The sequence below is a fragment of the Sorex araneus genome, chromosome 4, assembly GCF_027595985.1.
Source record: "Sorex araneus isolate mSorAra2 chromosome 4, mSorAra2.pri, whole genome shotgun sequence".
NCBI lineage: Eukaryota > Metazoa > Chordata > Mammalia > Eulipotyphla > Soricidae > Sorex > Sorex araneus.
Window position 1 is genome coordinate 179,700,264 of NC_073305.1, and position 24,080 is coordinate 179,724,343.

Here is a 24,080-nt window from a genome sequence, read left to right on the forward strand (position 1 = left end):
TCTCAGGGCTGGAAAGATTGTACAGTGGGTAGGGCATTTGCCTTGCATGTGGCCAACCCGGGTTCGATTTAGAGCATACCATATGGTCCCCCAAGCACCGCCAGGAGTGATTCCTGAGTGCAAAGCCAGGAGTAACCCCTGAGCATCGCCCGGTGTGACCCAAAAGCAAAAAAAAAAAAAAAAAAAAGATGCTTACTCTCAATCTGGTTCCAGTGCTTGCATATCACGCTTAGTCTAACACGCTTGGCTTGGGTGCTTGTATAGACAAGCCTGAGGTGTGTTAGAGATCACACATTCATGTGGTGCCAGAGCCAGAAGGGTATTCTTCATGCCTGGAACATCACTGAGAACTGAACATGCAGCTTATGCGAGATAACGGAGCATTGACATCTTATTCAAAACTTAGATAAAACAGGTGGTTTTCATCAATTTGTGTAGAGTAGAACTAAATAATAGAGAGCAGTTGATTTTTATGCTAATTTCAGCAGTTGTTGCCACATAATTTATTTTCCATTAGCTAATAAAAATTCTCTGTGGAAAATTTTCTTATAGGACTGCTTGAATTTCGACACCTTGATTTCACCCCTAGAAACAATACTAGTGAAGTCATATGAAGCTTTGTTACTAAGGGGGGCCTTACTAGAGAACATCTGGATAACATAATGGAGAGGTACTTCTTTTTAAAATTTCTGATTGATTAAGATTCTGAGATTTTATTTATTTTTTGGGGGGGGACTTTTTTTTTTTGCTTTTTAGCCACACCCAGTGATGCTCAGGGGTTACTCCTGGCTCTGCACTCAGAAATTACTCCTGGTGGTGCTTAAGAGACCATATGGGATGCTCAGGATCGAACCCAGGTCAGCCGCATGCAAGGCAAATGCCCTACCTACTGTACTATAACTCTGGCCCCAAGATCCTGAGGTTTTAAATACTATTAGTAACAGTTTCTCACACATATAACTTTAACAGCACACCCATCTCTAGTGTACCCACCTCCATCCCCAAAAGTCCATCAGGCCACTCCCTTTCAACTCCTTCCCCCACCCAACTCCATTGTGGATTAACTATCCTCCTCATGTTGCCATTGGGCCTTCCTTGCTACCTTTCTTTGTATTTTAAAACCAACATATGAGAGAGACCATTCTGTATTTATCCTTTTCTCTCTGACTTCACTCATCATGATACCTTTTAGTTTTATATATATATCATGGCAAATTGCATTATTATTTTCTTTCTTAGAAAAGAAAAGCTCTTTCTAAGAGCTACACAATTTCATTGTGTACATTTACCACACAATCTAGATTCGTTCATCAGTAGTTTGGCATTTGGGTTGTTCCCATATTTTGACTATTATACCAAGTGTGGTGATGATCATAGGTATGCATAAATCCCTTCAAAAGAATGGTTTTGTATTTTGGGGATAAATGCCACGAAGTGGCATCATTGGGTCATATTGCATTCCTGTTTTCTTTTAACGATCTCCATATTGCTTTCCATTGAGGTTGAAACAGAAGGCATTCCCACCAACGGTGCTTGAGGATTCCTTTCTCACAATAACACTGCCAACATTGACTGTTTTCAGAGTTTTGGTTTGTACTATTCTCACTGGCTGGCATGAGATGATATCTCAGTGTTGTTTTGAGTGTTCATCTCCTTACCCTATTTGTGGGTGTGGTTTTTGGAATTTTTGTTGTTGAGTTTTGTGAGTGGTTCATAGATCTGGGATATAAATCCTTTATATGATGTTTTGTGCACAACTATTTTCTTTCATGTACTAGGGTGTCTTTATTAGAGCTTGAACAACTTTCTCTATGCATTTTTACTTTTATGAAAGCTTTGTAATTTAGTGTAGTCCCACTTATTTATTTTTGTCTTTGTTGTCTTTGCCACTGTGGTCATCTCACTTTGGTAGAACTCACTAGTGAATCCATCTGGATCCGAGCTTTTGTTCTTGGGGAAATTTTTAATTACTGCTTCAATTACGTTACTTGAGATAGCTCTATTCCGGTATTCTGTTTCCTCTTGGCTCAATATCGGAAGTTCATGTGATTCTAAGAATTCATCCATTTCTTTCTGTTCTCAAATTTGGTGGCATAAAGCTGTTCATTGTAACCTCATGATTTTTTTCTCTTTTGCATTTCCAAATGTCTATTGTGATTTTACCATTCATCTCTGATCCTATTTATTTAGCTTTTTGTCTTCTTTTCTCAGAGAGTATAACTAAGGGTTTGCTAATCTTGTTTACTCTTTCAAAGAATCAACTCTTGGTTTTGTCAGCCCTTTACAATTGTTTTCTTATTTTCTATATAATTGATTTCTGCTCTAACTTTTTATTATTTTATGCCCCTTTTTCTCTTCTTAACCATTAAAGTTTTTAAAAATTAAATCACCATGAGACAGACAGAAAGTTGTTCATGACTGGGTTCCAGTCCAATTCTTTCACCAGTGTACATTTCCCACCACCAATGTTCCCAATTTCCCTCCTTACATACCCTAATCCCTACTATTCCTCTATGGCACTTTTCTTCTCTCTCTCTGTCCCTCTGTATCTCTCTGTCTCTCTCTCTCCTCTTGATTTATGATATGCTGTAAAAGTACTGTAAGATTATATCATCTCTATCCTTTCACTGTATCACTGTATCACTGTCAGACTGTTGCTCATTGATTTGCTCTAGTGGGCGCCAGTAACATCTCATTCATTCCTGTAGCATTCAGGGTCAGGGGAATGAGGCCCATTATTGTTACTGTTTTTGGCATATCGAATACGCCACGGGTAGCTCGCCAGGCTCTGCCATGCGAGATTCTGCATTGCTCTTTTCCAGGAGCTTTATTTTATAGTCTCTGGATTTTGGCCATTGATGAGATTACATGGCGCCGGGTGTGGCTGCCAAGCTACTGGAAAACGGGGGACCTGGGTGGAGGAGGCCCAGTTCCGACCTGAGCAGGCTTGGAGATCTCAGCCACGGGTCCCACATACCTAGGTTCCTCTGTTGGTTCCTTCAGGGATGAGGCTCATCCGAGCATGTGAAGAGTGGCCTTGAGCATCTATATCCTTTGCCTACTTTTATGTATTCCCTCTTTTTGCTCTGGATTTCACTTGTTGATCTTTTCCTTGCTTCTCTAACAGATAGGTCAGATTTTTTTATTTGATCCCTTTCTTCCTGTTGTGCACTTGAATTTATATAAAAATTTCCCCTTACTAATGCATTAGTTGTGTCCTATTGATTACGGTAGTTGATGTCTTCATTCTCATTTGTCTAAAGAAATTTTTTTAATTTTTTCTTTGATCCAGTTGTTGTTTAGCAGTATGTTGTTAGGTTTCAAGATATTTAGTCTTTTTTGCCACTCTTTTCATGGTTAATTTCTACTACTTTTGTGATTTTATGTTCTCAGAGATTACTTGGCATGATTTCTGTTTTTGTATTTTTATTATGTACCCCAGAATATTGCTGGAGCGATAGCACAGTGGGTAGGGCATTTGCCTTGCATGCGGCTGACCTAGGTTCAATTCCTTTGCCCCTCTCAGAAAGCCCAGCAAGCTACCAAGAGTATCTCGCCCCCACAGCAAAGCCTAGCAAGCTCCCCATGGCATATTCAATATACCAAAAATAGTAACAACAAGTTTTACAATGGAGACGTTACTGGTGCCCTCTCGAGCAAATCGATGAGCAACGGTATGACAAACGGTATGACAATGACAGTGACCCCAGCATTAGATCTTGGATTGATATTTCTTCTAGGCATTTGTGCCTATAAATTAACTGGATTTAGCCATCATTCGTATTTACTTTAGGAAGATAGCAGACTTGTCAAATGATGTGGATCAGTTGTCCACAACAGTTGTGGTCAGTGAGGAGAGAAGATAATTCACAAGTCAACTCCCATCCTGACACCTGTCAGTGACTCTTAGAAGTTCACGCCATCTCAAGAGAAAAGAGTATAGATCCAAGAAGTGGAGTGATACAAATTCTGAAGCTTACTAAATAGCCATCCAGGTTATTATCGAGGTTATTTTAACCCAGAAATATTAGCTAAGGGCCAGAGAGCTAGTACAGCAGGTGAGGCACTTGCTTTGTATGTGGCAGACCTGGGATTGATCCCCAGCATTTCATCTGCTTCCCCAAGCACCAATAGAAGTGACTCCTAAATACAGAACCAGGAGTAACATCTGAGCTTTACTGGATGTGGCACCAAAACAAAACAAAAAGTATAAACATTTGCTAAGCAGAAATTTGTGGGAGCTTTGTGCTAATTATTATCAAAATAGGAACATCTATTGCTAACTGAAATTTATGGAAATTAAATTGCATTCTCTTCCTCCTTATCCTGAGTCTATCTGTTGAAAAGACTTCTCAAAATGATTAGATTTTCCCAAATTAAAGAAGTCTCCCCCCCACTCTGCACCACTTGTTACATGTCTCTTCTTGCAAAACTAAGTAGTTTGAAAGGCTTCCTTTCACATTTATCCTCTTTTCATGTGCCACTGACTCTCAAAATTCTGTTTATCTCACTATTACTTCACTGAAATTCTGTTTATGTCACTATTCTGTTTATGTCACTATTACCTCACTATTACCTCACCATTCTACAAGGAAGTGCTCATCGACATTAAAAGAGGGGTTCGGCAGGGCGATACCATTTCACCAAAACTCTTCAGTGCCACCCTAGACAATGTCATGCAATGACTGGAATGGGAAGGAATGGGAGTGAAGATAGATGGTTGGCAACTGCACCACCTCCGCTTCGCTGATGACATCGTTCTCATAACATCAAACATTAGCCAAGTGGCACAAGTACTGGCTGACTTCGATTGTGAGTGTGGAAAGGTTGGACTGCAGCTGAATCTCACGAAAACAATGTTTATGAGAAACGGACTAGTTCCTGACATTCCATTTGCTTTCAACAGAATGAACATTTCCGAATGCAGCAGTTATGTGTACCTATGTGAAGAACGCGATATGACGAACGACCTGGTACCTGAGCTGCACAGTGGAAGAGAGAAGCGTGGAATGCTTTCAAGAACATCAAAGAAGTTGTTAAGAGGATGAAGAATTTCTGACTCTGGGCACATCTTTTTGACTCCACTGTTCTTCCTGCGCTAACATAGGCCTCAGAGACCTGGGCCCTATGCAAACAGGATGAGAACGCTATTTGGGTATCCCAAAGAGAAATCAAAAGAGCTTTGCTTGGACTATCACGTTTCACTCAAGTGAGAGAATGGAATCCAGAGTTCTGACCTGCGTCAACGATTGAGAATCAGGGATGCTGTCTCCTTGGGCCGGACATGTAATGCAATTTGGAGATGACCACTGGACTAGAGCTGTTACCAATTGGATTCCATGGGATGTCAAAAGAATGCCTGGCTGCCCACCTATGAGATGGTCAGACTTCTTCGTCAAGACCTTGAAAGAATAGTTTGAGGCTCTTTGTATCGTATTCCTCGAGCAAGCAGATGACATTGGGCTACACTAGCAGGCGACAGGAATGAATGGAAATGTTACTGGCACCCATTCGAGCATCGATGAGCAACGGGATGACAAGTGATACAAGTGATACCTCACTGAAATGACTCCTAGCAAGGAAACTTAACATTTCTCAGTATCAGAGAGAATTTTTCAGTCCTGTCCTTTCTAATTTCCAACAGGAAGTTCTCCATTCTCTCATTCTCTCCCCTGCTCTAGTTTTTTAAGGACCACTCTATAGTTGTCATACTTCAACATTAATCACAGGATCATGATTTATTTAACATGAACTAATATAAAAGTCTTTTTAAGTTATTATTGCTTTGCTCTTGGGACACACTTGCTGGTGTTCAAGGCTTACTCCTGGCTCTGTGCTCAGGGATTATTCCTGGTGGAACTTGGGAGACTATATGGGGTACCAGGAATTGAATCCCGGTGAGCCACACACAAAAGAAGTGCTCTATCTGCTGTGCATTATCTCTCCAGTCTCCAGTTTAAGTATTTTAAAGTACTTTTCTTTTCTTTTTAAAGTTTTATTATTATTATTTTTTGAGTCACAGTGAGATACAGAGTTACAAAACTGATCATGGTCAGGTTTTAGTCATACAGTGTTCTTATACCCATTCTTCCACCAATGTACATTTCTCACCAACAATGCCTCCAGTTTCCTGCCCACCACCCTCCTCCAAGCCTGTCTGTATGGCAAGCACTTTCTTTATCTCTTTGTTTTTGCTTTTTTTTTTGTGTGTGGGGGGGGTTGTTCACACCCGGCAATGCTCAGAGGTTACTCCTGGCTATATGCTCAGGAATTACTCCTGGCAGTGCTCGGGGACCATATGGAATGCTGGGAATTGAACTTGGGTCAGCCACGTGCAAGGCAAATGCTCTACCCACTGTGCTATCGCTCCAGCCCCATATCTCTCTCAGTTTTTAAAGTACTTTTCCTATGTCTATTTCTTAATATTGATAATTCCTTGATAGTCTCATCAAAAATATCTTCTTGGACCCCAATCCTGAACAACTTTGTGACTGTGTATCTCATGGTAATTCAATAAAAGTTAATAATAATAGGATAATGTAAAATAAAAATAGACAAAAGAAATAAAATAAGAACCAACAAAATATCTCTTGGTAATTTTTCTTGTTACCATACTCTCCTCTTTGGTAAGCTTATCTATTCCTGTGCAGTTACCTTAACATTGATTCCTGTGGTTCTCAACTCAATATATTTGGCTCATATTATTATCCCAGGCTTTGGGTTTTTATAATAAACTGTATTTTAAGGATTTGCATTGATGGCTCATACATACCTCAAATCCAACTCCAAACAGAATGAATCATCATGCTCCTTCTTGCATTTCTCATTTCTCATTTTGGCAAATGCTATCAACCAACTCAAAATAATATTTTCTGAGCTCAAATATTCCTCATCACTCTTCATCTTAGTGAAAATGAACTCAACCAAGAATGGTGAACTCAAATTCTTGATTTGCCTTAATATTACACTGTGAGTTTCCTGCTACTTTTAAAATAATTTTTTTTGGATAAAATTAAAGAGCTTCAACTTTCTTGTCTCCCCAAACTCTATGTATAGTCTATGTGCTTACAAAAAGCATTGCATTTCCACCCGATCAAAGTCTCATTTTCTATTTTCCACAGAAGCCATAGATGGAATTCGATCGATGGAATTCATTCAGTTTTCTACAACTGAGTTCTCACACTACTTGCATCCTCTTTACTTTAAGAACCATGGAGAAAGTAGGTCTTTCTGACTTCTCTGAAACCATGTATTATCACCCCTGTTTTACATCTATGTTTTTCTTTATACTGACTCTTTTCACCACTAAAATCTGCTGAAGTCCCTTTTATCATGAAAGACTTTTATATTTCTCACTTAACGTCTTTTTAAGCTCTGATAAGGGTTTAATATTACTGCTCACTTTGGGGAAAAGTTTCTTTTTTTAAAAAACACCCATGCACATTGAATTTTTACCCTAAGTTGCCAACAGTTTTCTATTTGTTCTATATAAGTTGAATGGAAGTTATAAACATACTTCACTTTATCACTGGAAATTAGTTCTGAAGATGTGGTAAAATAACAAATTTGAACAGTAAGTTCACATCTGTATTTTTGTGCAATGGTATTTTTACTTTAGAGTTTTTTCAAAGCATTCATAATTTAAGTGGTTAAAAGATCTCTGGTCTACATAGAGTTTTTGGATAGGAAGGAAAAAAAGCAGAAACACATTTTTAAAGCAATGTATGATTTAGGACTTGAACCTGCAGATGGTGCTATTGTTCGATTTTGGAGATCAGTTATGTTCCTCAGAGGGGAAAAATGATTTTTTGATTTTGCTCTTTTTTATTTACAGATGATAACTTTAAATTTTTCTTTATTTTGTGTTGTTTACATAATAAGAAAACATATTTTATCACTGGAAAAACTATTCTAGTATGTTTTCTGAATGCTAAGTGCTTCCTAAACTCTGTAACAATCAACATTTATGTCTCTTTTAGACTTTTCTACTTATCATTCAGAATTTGCTTGTTTTCTCTCAACTAGCTACTTCTGCTATTGCTGTTCTTAAACAAAATTACCTTACTGAAAATTGGGTGATGAAGGGATAAGAAAAATAGTAGCACACAAGAAATATCTCAACTTCTAGTTTGTAATAATCAGGTAAAAAGAAAAGAGATTTCCTGGAATTAAGCCTCAGGAACTCTGGCTTAAGTCAGAGCTGTCAACTGGGAAACAAATTTCCAGACATTTTGAAATTTAATTCATTTAATTTTTCGTGTAACTGGATTATAAAATATGATTAAGCATGGCAGGATATTCTTTTACTGGATCAGTTCAACTTTGAATAAAACAAATCAAATAAAATATTTAATGAAAATATTATTAGGGAAACAAAGGGGACTTTGGAGATGTTCTTTTTAAGAACCTTCAAACAAAACTGTAAGAGACTACACACACAAAATTTTTGAAATTTTAAGAATATGGCATTTCATTTTGTTGTTTATATGGGTGCATTCCTATCTTAAACTATGATTAGATATATGAGAGGCTGCTTTGACATATTAAGAATTTATTGAGTACTTCATTAATGGTTTCTAAATAGTTATTTGGAATTACCTGCCAAATTACTTTATTAGATATATTCAAAAGCTGCTATGGATAATGCTATGTATTAGGACATCGAGAAGAGAAGGAGAACCAAAATGACTCTACATAGTACAAGATTTATAAAAATGATGCATAGCTATCAGAAAAGGAAATTATGACATTTTACACAAAAGTGAAGCAGCAGCATTACTACTGCCTCTGTTACTGCAATGATATAGAATATTAGCTTAGAAACCTTCTGAAACTTTAATCATAAGATTAGCTTATACAAATATGAAATGCAATAAAAAGAAAGATAAAATCTTATTTCTATACATATTTAAAATTAGAATAGTTCTCAAGAGAGTTTAGACAGGATTTATATGCACCACATAACAAAATTTAAAAGGCATTAGAATTGAAGCCTTGCAGTAAAAGATAATTATGCAACCAAATGCATCATCAATCTAATGTGTTTGTTGTGCCTTGCATCTATTCCAACACACAAACTTTTAATTTTTGAAGGAACTAAAGTGGCCCTGGATATAACTATAATCATTCTCTTATTTCATGATTACGAATTAAAGATTAAGCCATTTCACATTGATATGGGTGCCCTTTTATCAGGCAAAATAAATTTCCTCTTTATGTCTTGCATCTTAAAGTTACTCACTATAAATTTGCACAAATCAGACGTAATGGCAATTAAATAAGAATTTCAAGCCCTATTTATCCTGTGGGAGTACTACTGTGACGTCTTTCCGAGAGCTTTGTGATTGCACAGCGCTAGGTAGAAGCCCTATAAAATGATGGGTTTGAAATGCTGGTCAGGAAGAGTGAAAAGCACTGGCTGGCAGTAACAGCCAACCCCTAGTCAGGACCAAGAGCTGGTTCAGCTCTAAAGCCAGAGAACTGGTGGAGTGTCTTTTGGCCTCAGAGAAATTCAGCACCCGGACAGCTCCCAGAGCTCCTGCACCTGTAGCCTGACAACACTGCTCTGCAAGGTAAGTTAAAATTTCACCTTTCTTCTTTATTTTTTTCCCCTCTGTACCTCAAAGTTTTATCAAGGGATAATAAAAGTTTCTCTCTCTTTAAAAGAATCTTGCAGTATGCATTCTTTACAAAAGCAAAAAAGGCATTTTTCCAAGTCACCTGGTAAGTACTTTAAAGCTCTTCAATCAGCACAAACAAATGGGTGTTCTGCATATTTGGGGCATTTACTCTCTTTAACTCAAACTTTTAAAAATAATATAATCAAATAGTACATTTCCATTTGGTACTCTGTTTTGACTGAATAATACTGTAGATACAATTGTTTCCGATTCCAATTTATGTTTTAAGTGCTTTTTTATGCTTTTTAAAAAAATGTTGGTGAGCTGAGAAAACATTTGTTTTCCTTTTTAAGTTCAAAATAATGTGCTTTTTATAGCTAAGAGAAACATGTCTGAAACTCAAAGTTTCTTTATTCATATTATTTTAAAATAAAATGCGTACCTGGAAAAGTTTTTATAGTAACACGTGATGTGTATATTTTTGATGTTTTTGGTGTTTTTGTTATAATTTTCATTGATCTAAGCCATTAAAACTCAAACGTAAGAAAATAAGATACCAGGAATATCTTTAATTAGAAACAGAAGAATAAAGATTCATACAAAATAATTTTTTATACTGATATGTGTTATATGTATTTATTGGATACTTCTCTAATTTCATACTAATTGGATACTAAAGGTTTAAAGTATATGAAATCATCAGGATTTTGTGAAGCTGTTTCCTTAGGAAGAGACAATAACAACTTGGATCATATAAGTCTGTTAAAAGGAGATTGTTCACCCCAATTTCTTTTAGCACTATAAAAATATGTAATTTGGTATCTATGTCCTGGGAGACAGGCAACAGTTGAGAATTAGCTCAAGTTTTTATAAGCACCAGTCTCCGGGAGCAAATTCCCTGATTTCCAAAGTGACAATAGTGCATTTCAACTGGTTCAATAAGAAGAAAATTATAACACTCCCCCCAACTGCAAAATCCTTCAGCATTTGCTGTTAGAGATTCAGAATTGTTTCAGAGGGTGACATCTGTGAGTAGAAAAGCTGACATAATTCTTTTCTTTCTTTCTTCCTTCCTTTCTTCCTTCCTTCCTTCCTTCCTTCCTTCCTTCCTTCCTTCCTTCCTTCCTTCCTTCCTTCCTTCCTTCCTTTCTTTCTTTCTTTCTTTCTTTCTTTCTTTCTCTCTATATCTCTCTTTATCTCCCCCTCCCTCCCTCCCTCCCTTTCTCTATCTCTATCTCTCTCAGAACAGAGATGGAAACCAGAAATAAGTCCCGGTTCTTTGTGCTTCTCATACTTTTGAGTGTGCTCTTCTCACAAACCTCAGCATGGCCCCTTTTCAAAGCACCTTCTGCTATGAGGTAAGTTCTTTGCAATTCAGTAAAACATTCCCTCTTAGTTTCTATGTTATTTGAAATTGATTTTGAAAATTAGGTATTTGTTCTTCAAACTTGGCAGGTATGTTAAGTTTATTCAACATCATGTCATCAAGATTTTTCTGAGTTCTAGAGTTCACTCTTAAAATACAAAGGGTGATGTTGAAGAGTAATTTTAGGGTAGAGCATGTTTCCAAATAAGACAGAATCAAGGTGGGCTTCATTTAATTAAGAAACTTTTATGTAATATAAGATTTTATGCACTGAATCCTCAATTCAGAGTAATTTGTGATAGAAAAAAATGGTTTTTGTTTAAAACTCATCTATTTTTTCCATCAAAAATTAAGATGAATTATCTATTTTTATCTGAATTATCTTGATGGGTTGCCTAATAGTAGAAATGCATTTGTGCACACAATTTTGATAATGTGTTGTTTAAAATATGCATGCACTCACCAAAAAGGTTATACTGCACATATAGTTACGAGTACTCCTAGTATTCTAGTAAAGTATTGTACATCTATTTTAGTTCACTTTCTAGACCAATCAATAATCACTACATTATAATTTGTTGATAGAATATGTATAAAATGGTGTTGGACAGAAATCTATCTAGATAAAATCAACTTGCTAATATTGAAAATTGTGGGATAATTTACTTACTTAGGTCCCCTCCCTCAATAAGTGAACTTTAATATACTTGGTGTTGATAATAAAGTCTTAGTCTTACTTTATCTGTTATATTTCATCTTTCAAATTCACTTAACATAACTGATACTTAAGGGTTTATCTGGAATAAATTAAATGTACCCTAATTAAGTGAAAAGTAAAGTGCAAATGTCCCATCTGCTTTATAGGCACCACTATATTTATAGGCATCACAGGACAAAAGAATCATTTATCTGCTTTTATTCCCATTCCTGATTCATGGCTTAAAGTGGACATATGCTTAATAGAGTGAATCGTCTCTTAGTTGTTAGTGATCTCTGTGAAGTCTGCTTAAAGCCAGATTTGACATTGTTTTGGCAATTTAGCAGAGTGATTTTATTTGAAGGGTAGAGTGACATCACAATGAATAAACAAACATAAGACTGCTGAAGTCTGCCTGGATTTTATACTCAAAGTGGGTTGACCACTATTATCTACTAAACAACTCCAAAGATAGCAAAAGCCAAAGAGACTGGATACTCCTTGGTGGGTTCCCTAATAGTAAAAATACACTTATGAACACAATTTTAAGTGTGTTGCTGTTTAAAATATGCATGCACTCGCCAGAAGAATATGGTCCACATATAGTCATGAGTGCTCTTAGTATTCTAATAAGGCATCACACATTATTTATTAAAAATTCATTAATGCAATTAATTAGAAACCAGAATCCCATAATGCACCAAATTTGAATAAATATTCAGATATGGAGAGATTTCTTCAGGTTTGATCAATACAGAGAAAGTTATACTAAAGGTAATCTTTAAAGTGAAGTGTAGGAAACTAGAAAAAGAAGCAGTTAATATTCAGATCTTGAATAATATTTAAGACAGATAATACTAAACATAAACAGCTACATGAATTGCTCCCAGTTTTCATAATAGGCATTTAAAATCTCTCATAGTTAATATTTTATAAAATTCTCTCTGCTAACAAAGTGAAGATATGACCAAGGAAGTATGCTCTGATAAGATTGAAAAAAGTTGCTTGGTGTATACAGAGAAATTTTAAAGGCTGTGTGGCATAAATTTTACAGAATAATACAAATGATCATGTTTTCAATTGAATCATGGTGAAATACACAGTTACAGGGCTGTTCATGATCAGGTTTCAGTCATATAGTGTTCCAACAATAAATTTTTTTACTTCTATTTTTTCTCTTATAAGTCTTAGAAGTCATTGAGTTGAATTATGCTACCTGTATAGGGTGAATTGATTATCTTGTCTAAGGTTTTGAGTGTCTCATTTTAAAATATGATAAGATCATTAACTACTAGCCTCTGAGAAAGATGCTGAAATGTATTTTTGCCAGTAGATTGACTGACAGAATACCGCTTGAAGGAGACCCTGAGTCTGATCAAGTCTCAGTTAAGTCTGACACTGACATCTTACAAAATGTGTTAGCTGAGAATGACACGCCCTATTATGATGGAGCAAGGTGAGTCTACTTCCATTGAGCTTTCCTTTAGCTAAACCATTTTAAAATAGATGTTTTCTCTTTGTTTCAGCATGAAACTGTTTCTATAATATAGAAAACACCACAAGTAACTATGTTTGATAGCTCCATCCAATCTAATATTTTGTTGAATTTCTTGCAATGATTTTTTGCAAAAATTTGTTTAGAAAAGTTGTAACTAGCCAGGATTAAAAAAATAATAACATTCACTTATATTTTATTGCACAAAATCTTGACACTAGAAATTGTATCAACCCTAGTAAAACTACAAAAGGCAATTTGAATTCTATAATGGAGGAGTTCTGAGGCAGAATTGCATGCCTATGTAAAGAAAAGACTTCTGATAGTTAAAGAAACTCACTATGGGAAAGCTGTCTTGGAAGAATCAAGAACAGCCTGAGTAGTTTGTTACTGAAGACAAAATACAAATGATTCCTCAGTAGAATAAAAATGTTGATTGACGGGGCCCTAAGGCCCTCTTTGTCTTTACAGATTTTTTTTTCCCACTATTTTGGCAGAATAAATAACAAAAAGGTATAAAAGGGTTTTGTGTCAAAATCAGATTTGCTTACTCTTATGTGTATCTTTGTTCAGAGTAGCTTAAATAAAGTATCTTTAACAAATTGAAACATTTAAATACATTTTATCAGCAATATTTCTAAGATAATAATTAGTCATGTGCTTCACCAAAGCTAATCCTGTAATATTGAAATACTGCTAACGAAGCCAATTTCTTTATCTTTACAAAGACGGGGGACAGAAAATATAAAACATTTCTTGATATAAGTGACTAGAAAATAATTTTTATTTGATTATTTACAAGGAGTTATTTTTGCATGAAGAAGCTTTCATACTGAACTGAGTTTTTTCTTATTTAATGAGCTAAATAATACTTCAGGAAATAGTTACAAAATATTTACTATCTTTGTTTCCTTGTTTCAGGAATGCCAGGCATGCTGATGGGGTTTTCACCAGTGACTACAGTAGACTCCTGGGTCAAATTTCTGCCAAAAAATACCTTGAGTCTCTTATTGGAAAGCGAGTTAGGTAAATAAAATTCATTATTTTTATTAAACCTCTTGTCTTTAACCAAAAATTTAAAAATTTCACTTTTTATTTTTGTTGAAAATTTATAGCTGAGTCATTTTCTATTTAGTAAAATAGTGTAGATCCTTTGATAAAATATACCACTCTCCTGGAGTAAAGAAATGAAGCTTTTTAGTTATATTCTCATTTGCTCCAGATGCATATTTTTGTTAAGTATGATGATTAAATTGAATTAGACACAGAGAGAAAATAAGGTTCACTGTAACTCTGGTTTTTCACTTCGCACTCAGACTAAGTATTAGAAAATTTTTTCTTTAAATGGTCAATAACTGAGTATCTAAATAGCATTGCTTAGGGTGATGTCTGCTTTTATAGAAATTTTCTTCCAGTGGAAGAACTCAACTTCACTGATTCTACCTTTTTGGATAAATTATTTGCTCAATTGTAGAAAATGTGACTTAAGGCAGTTCCTACAAATGCTAAAGTATGATGGATTATTTCTTGCTTTAATAAACTTAAGATGCAGCTTTTTAAAAAGCTACTTGTGATACAAAATAAATTGGGCTCTAGGATTCCTCTTTTTACCTGCTGCCAAGAAATTTTGTACTGTGGCAGATCTATGATTAATTTCTTAAACCGTTTGATTCTTTCCTCTCATTTGCCCTAGCAGCAATGTTTCCGAGGACCAAGGACCAATCAAACGCCACTCAGATGCGGTTTTCACTGACAACTATACACGCCTTAGAAAACAAATGGCTGTAAAGAAATACCTGAATTCAATTCTGAATGGGAAGAGGAGGTAAAGAAAAGGAGAAAATACTCAAAGGAGAAACTATAAATAACCTTCAAAATCAAAGCTGCATATCTAATCATATTTCTCTATCTCACATTCTACTTGTCCTTTGTAAAACAATAATTTATAAACTTGACTGAGAATTATTCTGGGGAATTTTCAAAATACTGATATCTGAGCTTTACTGTAAACCATGCCCCAAGAAACCAGTGACACTAGGGATAAAACTTCCAGTTAATTGCACTTTTTATGAAAGCCCCCATTGATTACAGTATTATTAATGTCAGTAGGGTTAAAATTGACTATAGAATAGTCAGTCTGAAGTTGGGAGCAAGTTTTCTTAGTAAATGTATAGCACAGTTAATTAAAAGTTTTGTCTTACGAGGAACCCTCTTCATGTGAAAAGTTGATACCCTCATTTTAACAAATGAAACTAAGAGTTCTTTTATATTCTTAGATTTTTGCATAAATTGTGTCTCTCTATGATGCATGAATATGGGAGCACTATCGGAGATGAGATCTTTTTTAAAAAAATATAATGCTTTTTACTTAGATGGTAAGTATTAACAATTTTGGTTAGTGGGATATAAGATAATATGATTCTCTTGGAACAGCAGATAATCTTTAAGAATCATTTTAGGAGTATAAGCTCGAGGAAAAAGCCACAGGTTATGATTTACCAGAAAGATAATCATTTAGCTCCAGAGCACTTGGCAGAGAGCACAGACAACAGTCTAATTCACATAATATTATTTATGTAGAAAGCTTTTACATAGGGGTGTAACCTGACCAATTTCTTTTTCTGATCTGCAGCAGTGATGGAGAATCTGTTGACTTTCCTAAAGAGATCGAAAAATAATGGAAAAACTCTGTGAAGCTAGGCTGCTGACAACTTCCCAAGGGTGGGTATATCTATGCATTCATAGTGCCATCGACTAACTGAAGGAGGTGGGAGGCTCTTGGAAAGACACTAGAGTCGGGTCTTTGAGTTCTTGCCATAGAACACACCTCACAACAACACTTCCTTCTAGAGTGGACCCTGCACAGGAAACAGGCTTCAATTAGTCCATCAGTACTCACAATGGGCAGATATTTTGGTGCTCCTACTTGGACTGGAGTGATAGCACAGCGGGTAGGGCATTTGCCTTGCCCGCTGGAGCAAAATTGATGAACAATGGGATGACAGTGCTATAGTACTACTTTAAATTTCTCTTATCCTTGTGTCCATATACGAAAAAAAGAGAAGAATGACTCTCCCTAATGGAAAAATAGCCTTTCTTTTTGAGAATGAAATTTTGATTAATTTAAATTTTAATGTAATGACTGACTGTTAGCACCTCATTTAATTTAAATTCAGGAAATATTACTAAATTGCAGCAAAATGCAAAGGCACTCTGGGTCTAATTGCATTCCTTGAAACAGAGCAAACATCATGCCCAGAAATTGAATTTGATTTATTGTATCTATTAAGTGAGTATAAGTACGGTGACTCCAGTAGCCTTCACTGAAAAATGTTTTTTAAAAGAGAAAGCATAAACAGACTGTCCTTCGTGGACTGATAAATTTACTATTATAAGAGCTTTTATATAAATATGAACTAAAGTGATATTTCTTCCCAGAGTTACATTGATGTTTACATTAACACATAAAATATATGTATAATACATGGAAACTTTTAGAACACAACTAGATTAAAGGCTAGCAAAATATTTTCTCTAAAGATCTACAGAGTAATTGATTTTAGCTTTATGGGCTATATGACTTCTATGGGCTATCTGACTCCTATACTATATCTGTTCAACTCTGCTATGTATGTTCAAATCTGCTAAGCAACCACAGATAATACATAAAACGAAGGAAGTGAGTGTTGCAAGTATGTATATGTAAAATATTGTGGTAGGCCAGATTACCTACCTTCAATGTGGTCAGGAAAGATTAATGTAGAACCAAGCTCAGACCAAAGGCTGCAAATCACAGTCTAACTTCAGTTTCTGGGTCATATACCTCTGTTGTTTTTGCTTTGTCTCTTCAGTACTAAAATAAATTCATGAGCAAGGGTACTTTTATGGTTATTTCTTACTACTGAGCAGTAATTAAGAGAAATAAGTCCTTTTGGTTCAGGACTAATAGCTTATAGATAAAATGTTTTAAAAAATATATCTCCATTAAATCAAGAACTATAATGGGCACTAAAATATTAAGGAGGATCAACCACTTAGTAGTTTGTAAGTTGTAAGATCACTTATAATATTTCATCCTTTCTTTTTTTCTTATTTGAATTGATGATTTTGAACAAGTTATTTTATTAAGAATTTCTATGGGTCAACCATGTCAAAATAGTGAGCAGGTAATTGTTACAGACTTATTAAAGAACATTTTTTACATTTTAATTGTAATACTTTTTGCTTAGATGGTGAATATTAAGAACAATTTTGGTTAGGGGGGATATAAGATGATATTTACATTCCAGTTCCCTGACAATCAGTCCTTTGATAGAACTCCTCTTGATGTTATTGAACATAATCCTCTATTCTATCACAGGCAGTTGACAAGAGGCAAGAGCAGCATGTCTATTAGATGAAGTGATAAATGAATAAAACTAAGATGCTATAAATGCTATTTATACTTAAAACATCAATTATTTCTTTTTCAGAATTATGAAGAAAATAACCAGTGAAGTAATTATATTTTGCATTCTACATAAATAATTCAAGAAAACAACTTCAATATCAAAACCAAATAAAACATGTTGTGTTGTGAATGCTGTGACTTATCTTATTCTAATGTAATAATTGTGATGTTTACACTGTAAATATTATGAGAGATCTAAAATTTGTCCTTCACTCATAAAAATCCTGTAAGTTTGTATTCTCGTGAACCATTTCTAAGAAAATATGCTTAGTGATAAGTAAACATTAAATTCATTTCAACTGTAGGAGGCTTATTGTAATGATAGTAACAGTAATATTGATGTGTTTATTTATAGCACATACTTAACCATTCAGAAGAGTAAAACAGATAACCAGGATATCTAAATTTGGATGTTCAGTAGATAGACTGCTATTTTAAATACATTTTAAAATGGCTAATTGAATACCAGTCCAAGGACAAAAAGACATTCTTCAATAAAGATTTCCAGTGAAGGTTCTGCATGTCCATCCTAGTAAATTACATTCATTGTGAATAATAAGTTAAAATATTTCAAATTAGCAAAATCTCTCTTCTGATGTCATGTGTCAGTCAAGGATAACAGCCTCTACTCCTACTATTGCACCTTCCTTACTGCTAATGTCAAGAATGTGTAAAATGTAAGCTGAATGGAACATTTTTGTTTTCAGTGATTTTTTTTAAATAGTCATGCAAATAATGTTTTGGGACATATTAGATTCCTGAAGTGAAGTACATTTCGAGACATAGCTATTTTTCCAAAATAATTGTAAGCAATTAAATATAGAAAATAAAGACCTTTGATTATCAATGTGGATAATTTCTGGCATTCTGATTCATTTAAATACAGCAGCAATTCACCATAACTCAAAATTCCAGTCACTAAAGTTTTCTGATGATAGAGGTAGAGTTATATTCAATCGTGGGTGAGATTTCAAATAACAGTGACTTTCAAATAAATAAAAGAGAAATTTCTTTCTTATGTAAGGCAGAAACAAAACACGTAGAGTAGTGAGATAGGTCTGTTTTATGAATCCCTCTGTGACCTAAACTTCATTTCAGCTCATGTCTCATTTCCTTCTCCCTTTTCTTCGTGATTAAAAATTCCAGCTAGAGTTCCAGACATCCTAACTCTATTCCGGGTTGTGAAGTGAAAGCAACACAAAATGACCTGCTATTTTCTTCTCACTTGTGTCTTCCAGTAAGATTCACTTGATTAGAACATAGTATTTTGGTACAAAAAAGGACATTTTTTTCCCTTTTTGCTCTGGATATCCATGTGCCTGGCTAAAAGCTAGGTTTCAACTTTACAAAAATAAATTTGTTCTTTTAAATCTGAGGCCAGGACATGAACTTTAAATTTTCACCCTAAAAGACATAAAGAAATGACAAAGAATCTGATAACCAGACAGACCCTAACCATTAGTTAGAATCATGCTATCAGAAGGTGAAGCTTTATTCAGTTAATTTTTTTTCCAAGATTAAATCGAAGACTCCATACAAGGAGACACTAGTCTAGAATTACCAGTAATTGCAAATAAATCACAATAAGTAATTGTATTTTTAAAAAATTTGTAGCTGAATGCACCTAGTATAGGAAGTTGAAAAGAAGAGATTAAACACAAGATCATATCACTTATATGTGATATTTGGAATGACTGGATGAGAGACTGGAGGGAAAGCAATGTTTTAAAGAGGGGATGCCCAGATCAAACTTGGTCCCAGAGTATAGGGAGGAAAGGAAAGAAAGAGTGGAAAGGAAGAGAAGAGGCAGATGAGAATAAATAGGGGCCAGTTCAGGGGATTAAAGTGAAAATCTTAAGGAATTATAGAGAGGTGTTCAGGAATGACAGAGCCAAATACTCGAGCCACTGAGTAAAGAACACTGAAATTGACAGACCCAAACTTGAATAACCAAACTAAGGTGCCTGTCAAGAGGGCAGGCTGGGATTGGGTGGGGGACACGGGAGGGAAATGAGGAATATCGGTCTAGGGAAACTGACAGTGGTGGTGAGATTGGTTCTGTAATATTGTACATTTAAAGCTCGACTATGAATAGCTTCATAAATTATGGTGCTTTAATATTAAGAAGAAAGTTGTAAGACTTTCTATACACATCAAAGGTGAAAATAGAAAACTTGTGGTTGTCATTTGTGCATAGGGATCTTATTAATGGGCTGGAGAGAGAGTACAAAAATTAAGGCACTCAGCGTGTTACCATGGCACAACCCTGATTTGAATTCCAGCAACACTAAGAAAGATCCCTGAGCACTGCTGGAGAGAAGCTTATAAAAAGAGAAGCTGAAAAAGAAAACTGAACAGGGGGATGATGCTGATACAATTGAATGTGAGGCTGAAGAGTTTAGATTTTTCTGACTTGTGTGAATCTTTTTACTTTATTCCCTATTCATCCAAGAAATAAGCATAGAATGAGCAAGTATGCTATGTAGACTTCTAAGACTTCTTTCTAGACAAAGGGAGCAGCAATTTCAAGAGACAGCAGGGTACTGGGAAATTGGGAGAGTTCAGAAGCAGGGGTGGCTGGGAAGCGACAGAAACTTCGGGTGAGTTTGGTAGGAGATGAGACCAGAGAGTTTGATTACATTACCCAGGGCTGGCCACGGAGACAGGGCAGAGTTTCAAATAAGAGAATGGCATTACCAGAAACCACAAAATACATTGAGGAAAACACAGGCAGAACTCTGCAGGTTCATCAAAGTGGTCGTCAGTGATCTGATTTCACTGGGAAAGGTGATGACCACCAATGTTAGCAAGAGGGACTATAGGAAATGGAAAGGTTTCTGCATGGAGAAAGAAACTCAGGCTAAAATCAAAGGACACCCTCAGGATTTCAAGAAAATGATCACACATAACACCAGAGAAAGGACAGTCAGACTTTATGAGCACACATGAAGTTCAGCAACAAAAATTCCAGTAACGTCATCAAAAATGGAAAGAAAAGGTAAGCAGACACATCTATGAAGAAGACATATGGATGGCAGGTAAGCATGTGAAAAAGTCCGTTATCAGGGAAGCACAAAGCAGAATGACAATGAGGTATCCCCATCACACACCCTCGAGAATGGAATATATTCAACAACCTCCCTGCAAAAAAACATCCAAAATGAACCAACCAACCAATAAAAGAAGCCTGACTATATCTAATGTTGACAAGGGTTTGGTTAAAAAAGGAAACTCTTGTTCAGTAATAGTGAGAATGTCACCTGGTCCTACCACTATGGTAAACAGTAGGGATATTTCTCCATAAAGCAGAAACGGAGCTCCGGGCAGACTCAGTAGTTATCTTGGGCCCTGTAGTGGTGAAAGTGGCAGCATCTTTCTTTCATCATTAATCCCAGAAACTTAAATACTATTGTAAACCTATCATCCATGCTATAATAATAATAATAATAATAATAATAATAATAATCACTTGTATCACTTGTCTTCCTGTTGATCTTCAATTTGCTCGAGTGGGGCCAGTCACGTCTCCATTTGTCCCTGTTGCGTGCTAGTGTAGCCCAATGATATCTGCTCACTTCAGGAACAGGAAGAATCTCAAACTGTTCATACAAGAAACAACAACAACATACTGTAAGCAAAAATCTCAACATGTGATTCCTGGGCCTTAGTGCAAAGTCTCCCAGAGTTTGGGGCTTTAAAGAAAATAATTTATGAACTCATGGAGGTCAGGAGTTGTGTGTGCGGGGTGGAGGTTTGCTGCTCGGCACTGTGAATGACCACCCAGTGTAGGCGTCTTCTGGAGACTTCTGAAGGAATCTTCTCCTTGCAGTCTTCAGCGTAGGAGTAGCACTGAGTCTGTCTTGATTTGCACATGGTGTTGTTCCTGTCTGTGTGTCTGCTTCCTATTGTCCTGCATTATTTCTTTATTGGGAATATGTAATATTAGCTAAGGAACCACAATGATGATTTCAAATTGACTTAGTTACCTCTGGGGAAAAATATTTATTCCCATACAGGGTCATCTGATGAGGCACTGAGGGTAACCTTTCACTGTTTATGACTTGAACTTTCTCTGAACTGCCTTATGCATTTTCTTGCCATGGTCTTGAACACATGGACAGTTTGGGAATGTCCCAGGCAAGCCTGGTTTTTGAACATTGCCTTTATCTCTCTTTTCCTTCTCATCCTACCCTTCTCTTTAGAACACGACCTTTTGGTGAAATTGGACAGAATTTTCTAATGATCATTTTTATGATTCCTGTTCCCATTTCTAGCAACCATGTGTGTTCTTTTCCCGGGATAATCTTCTCAATTATACCCTCCTTCCAATTTGTACTCTCTTGTCCCTTACACATTCTCTGGCATTGCAAATAAATACTTACTTTGAGGTATATGAAGTTGACTCCACGCCAAGCTGTTTCACTCGGGGCACCCTAGAGGGGGGCGGGTGAGAACTCTCCCCACCCCAAGGGACCCAGCCCCAGCAGCCGACCTCCACTACCCAACCACCGCCATGCTACAGGCCACTTTCTGGACTGTGCGGTCTCTTTGTGGCTGCGCCACACATTATAAAGACACTTCCTACCCATTTTCCATAATTACCACACCATATTTGATGGAGTCAGACAGTAGGCAACAAATCATAGAGTAGCATGTATATATATATATATATAGTATATACATATGTATATATGTATGTATACATATATACCTCTTGGAGAGCTCAGCAAGCTACTGAGAGTATCCCGCCCACAGGGCCAGAGCCTGGCAAGCTACCCATGGCATATTCGATATGCCAAAAACAGTAACAATAGTTCTCATTCTCCTGACCCTTGAAGAGCTTCCAATTGCTGGGAAAGACGAGTAAGGAGATGCTGCTAAAATCTCAGGGCTAAAAGGGATAGAGACATTACTGGTACCCGCTTGAGTAAATTGATGAACAATGGGATGACAGTGATATATTGAATGTGACCATATGAATAGATGCAGAGAAAACATTTGACAAGACCAAATTCCCATTCGTGATTAAAATCTCTCGATAAAATCAGAGCTGAAGGAACTTTTTTCAACATAGAGCCATTTACCACAAGCCCATAGCAAACATAATGCCCAATAGTGAAAAACCAACTTCCCTCTAATATCAGGCGCAATACAAGGCTGCACACTCTTATCACTACTATTCACACAGTATTGCAAGTCACTGCCATAGAAATTAGGCAAGAAAAGATATTTATGGCATCTAGAGAGGAAAAGAAATAAACCACTCTATTTGTGGATGATAGGAAGCCCTAAGGACTCTTTAGTTTTGTGAACTCTTAGAAGCAATAGACACATAAATGGGCAAACAGGCATCAGGGCTTCACCGATACTCATTGTATGGGATAACTGTATAGCCATATGTACAAAACATAGACTCAGTAACACCAAAAATATGAGATTTAAGATGCAACAGTTATGCTTAGATTTTTCATATCTTTATACATCTATCTATATGTACAGCAAGTAAAAATATGATGAAGGAACAGAAAAAAACTCACAGGTTTCAATACTGCTTAAAACAAAATATTGCAGAACAGCTTTACTTCAAAAACAAAGAAATTGCCTAAAATATTATAAATTAATGACTCAAAAATCACAAAAACAATAAATAATTTATGCAATAAGTAGATTTAAAAAAAATTGAGGAAAGGAATCAATCAACCAAAAATGACTGAAAATTTTATATTTTCCTTCCTTAGAAAGTGCCTCAGCTGAGATATTTCTCTGCATGACATTTTTTGGGGGGCTTTCTGGGTCACACCTGGCAATGCACAAGGGTTACTTCTGGTTTTGTACTCAGGAATTACTCCTGGCGGTGCTCGGGGGACCATATGGAATGCTGGGAGTCAAACCCAGGTCAGCCACATGCAAGGCAAACACCTACCCACTGTGCTATCGCTCCAGCCCCTCTGCATGACTTTTTGATGCATAAAGTTCATATTTTATACTCTATTAGTCACATCAGAATTATGTTATCTGTTGAATTGACAGTTTGGGACTTCATTGTTTTATGAAGAGAACAAACATTTCCTTAATAACTCATTACTAACAAGATAAGTGATAATGTTTCTAGGCATCTAAACTATATTTTTACTACAACTTCTGGGCTGGTAAATCTCAAATACATAGTCTTTTTAAAAATTTATCTGTAAACACTAAAGTGATTGTCTACGTAATTTTTCCAAGTTACATTTTGTATGCTTTGTGTCAAAAAAGAATTATACATTACCAGTAAGATAGGTACAGTAATAGCAGCCCTAAAATACATAGACACAAATGCACTGCTTCTGGGTTTTAGGGAAAAAAAAAACTATCAAAGATAGAGATTAAGTATTTTATAATAATGATATCTATGAATTCCTGAGTACCTTAGAGCTGCAAATTTTACTGGATCTAGATTTTAGAAAAATACA

General features: G+C 35.9%; 1 protein-coding gene across 5 annotated transcripts; it reads left to right on the forward strand.

Moving 5' to 3' along the window:
• Positions 1-9,389: 9,389 nt before the first annotated feature.
• Positions 9,390-18,478, forward strand: VIP (vasoactive intestinal peptide). 5 transcript variants are annotated; one of them, XM_055135994.1, is made up of 7 exons: positions 9,390-9,572; positions 10,865-10,978; positions 13,014-13,139; positions 14,100-14,204; positions 14,875-15,003; positions 15,811-15,899; positions 17,651-18,478. In XM_055135994.1, the coding sequence occupies exons 2-6, from the start codon at positions 10,872-10,874 to the stop codon at positions 15,854-15,856; spliced, it is 513 nt and encodes a 170-aa protein (XP_054991969.1). In that variant the 5' UTR covers positions 9,390-9,572; positions 10,865-10,871; the 3' UTR covers positions 15,857-15,899; positions 17,651-18,478. The 5 variants fall into 5 exon arrangements, with proteins under 5 accessions (XP_054991969.1, XP_054991972.1, XP_054991971.1 ...); XM_055135997.1 differs by having other exon boundaries at positions 15,814-15,899; XM_055135996.1 differs by having other exon boundaries at positions 13,017-13,139.
• Positions 18,479-24,080: the final 5,602 nt, after the last annotated feature.

Excerpts from the sequence above, each read along its gene's own strand:
- VIP (XM_055135994.1), top strand. The coding sequence starts at position 10,872 with ATGGAAACCAGAAATAAGTCCCGGTTCTTTGTGCTTCTCATACTTTTG. Across the intron at positions 10,979-13,013 it reads AAAGCACCTTCTGCTATGAG|TAGATTGACTGACAGAATAC; the intron begins GTAAGTTCTTTG and ends TATTTTTGCCAG. Across the intron at positions 13,140-14,099 it reads CCCTATTATGATGGAGCAAG|GAATGCCAGGCATGCTGATG; the intron begins GTGAGTCTACTT and ends TCCTTGTTTCAG.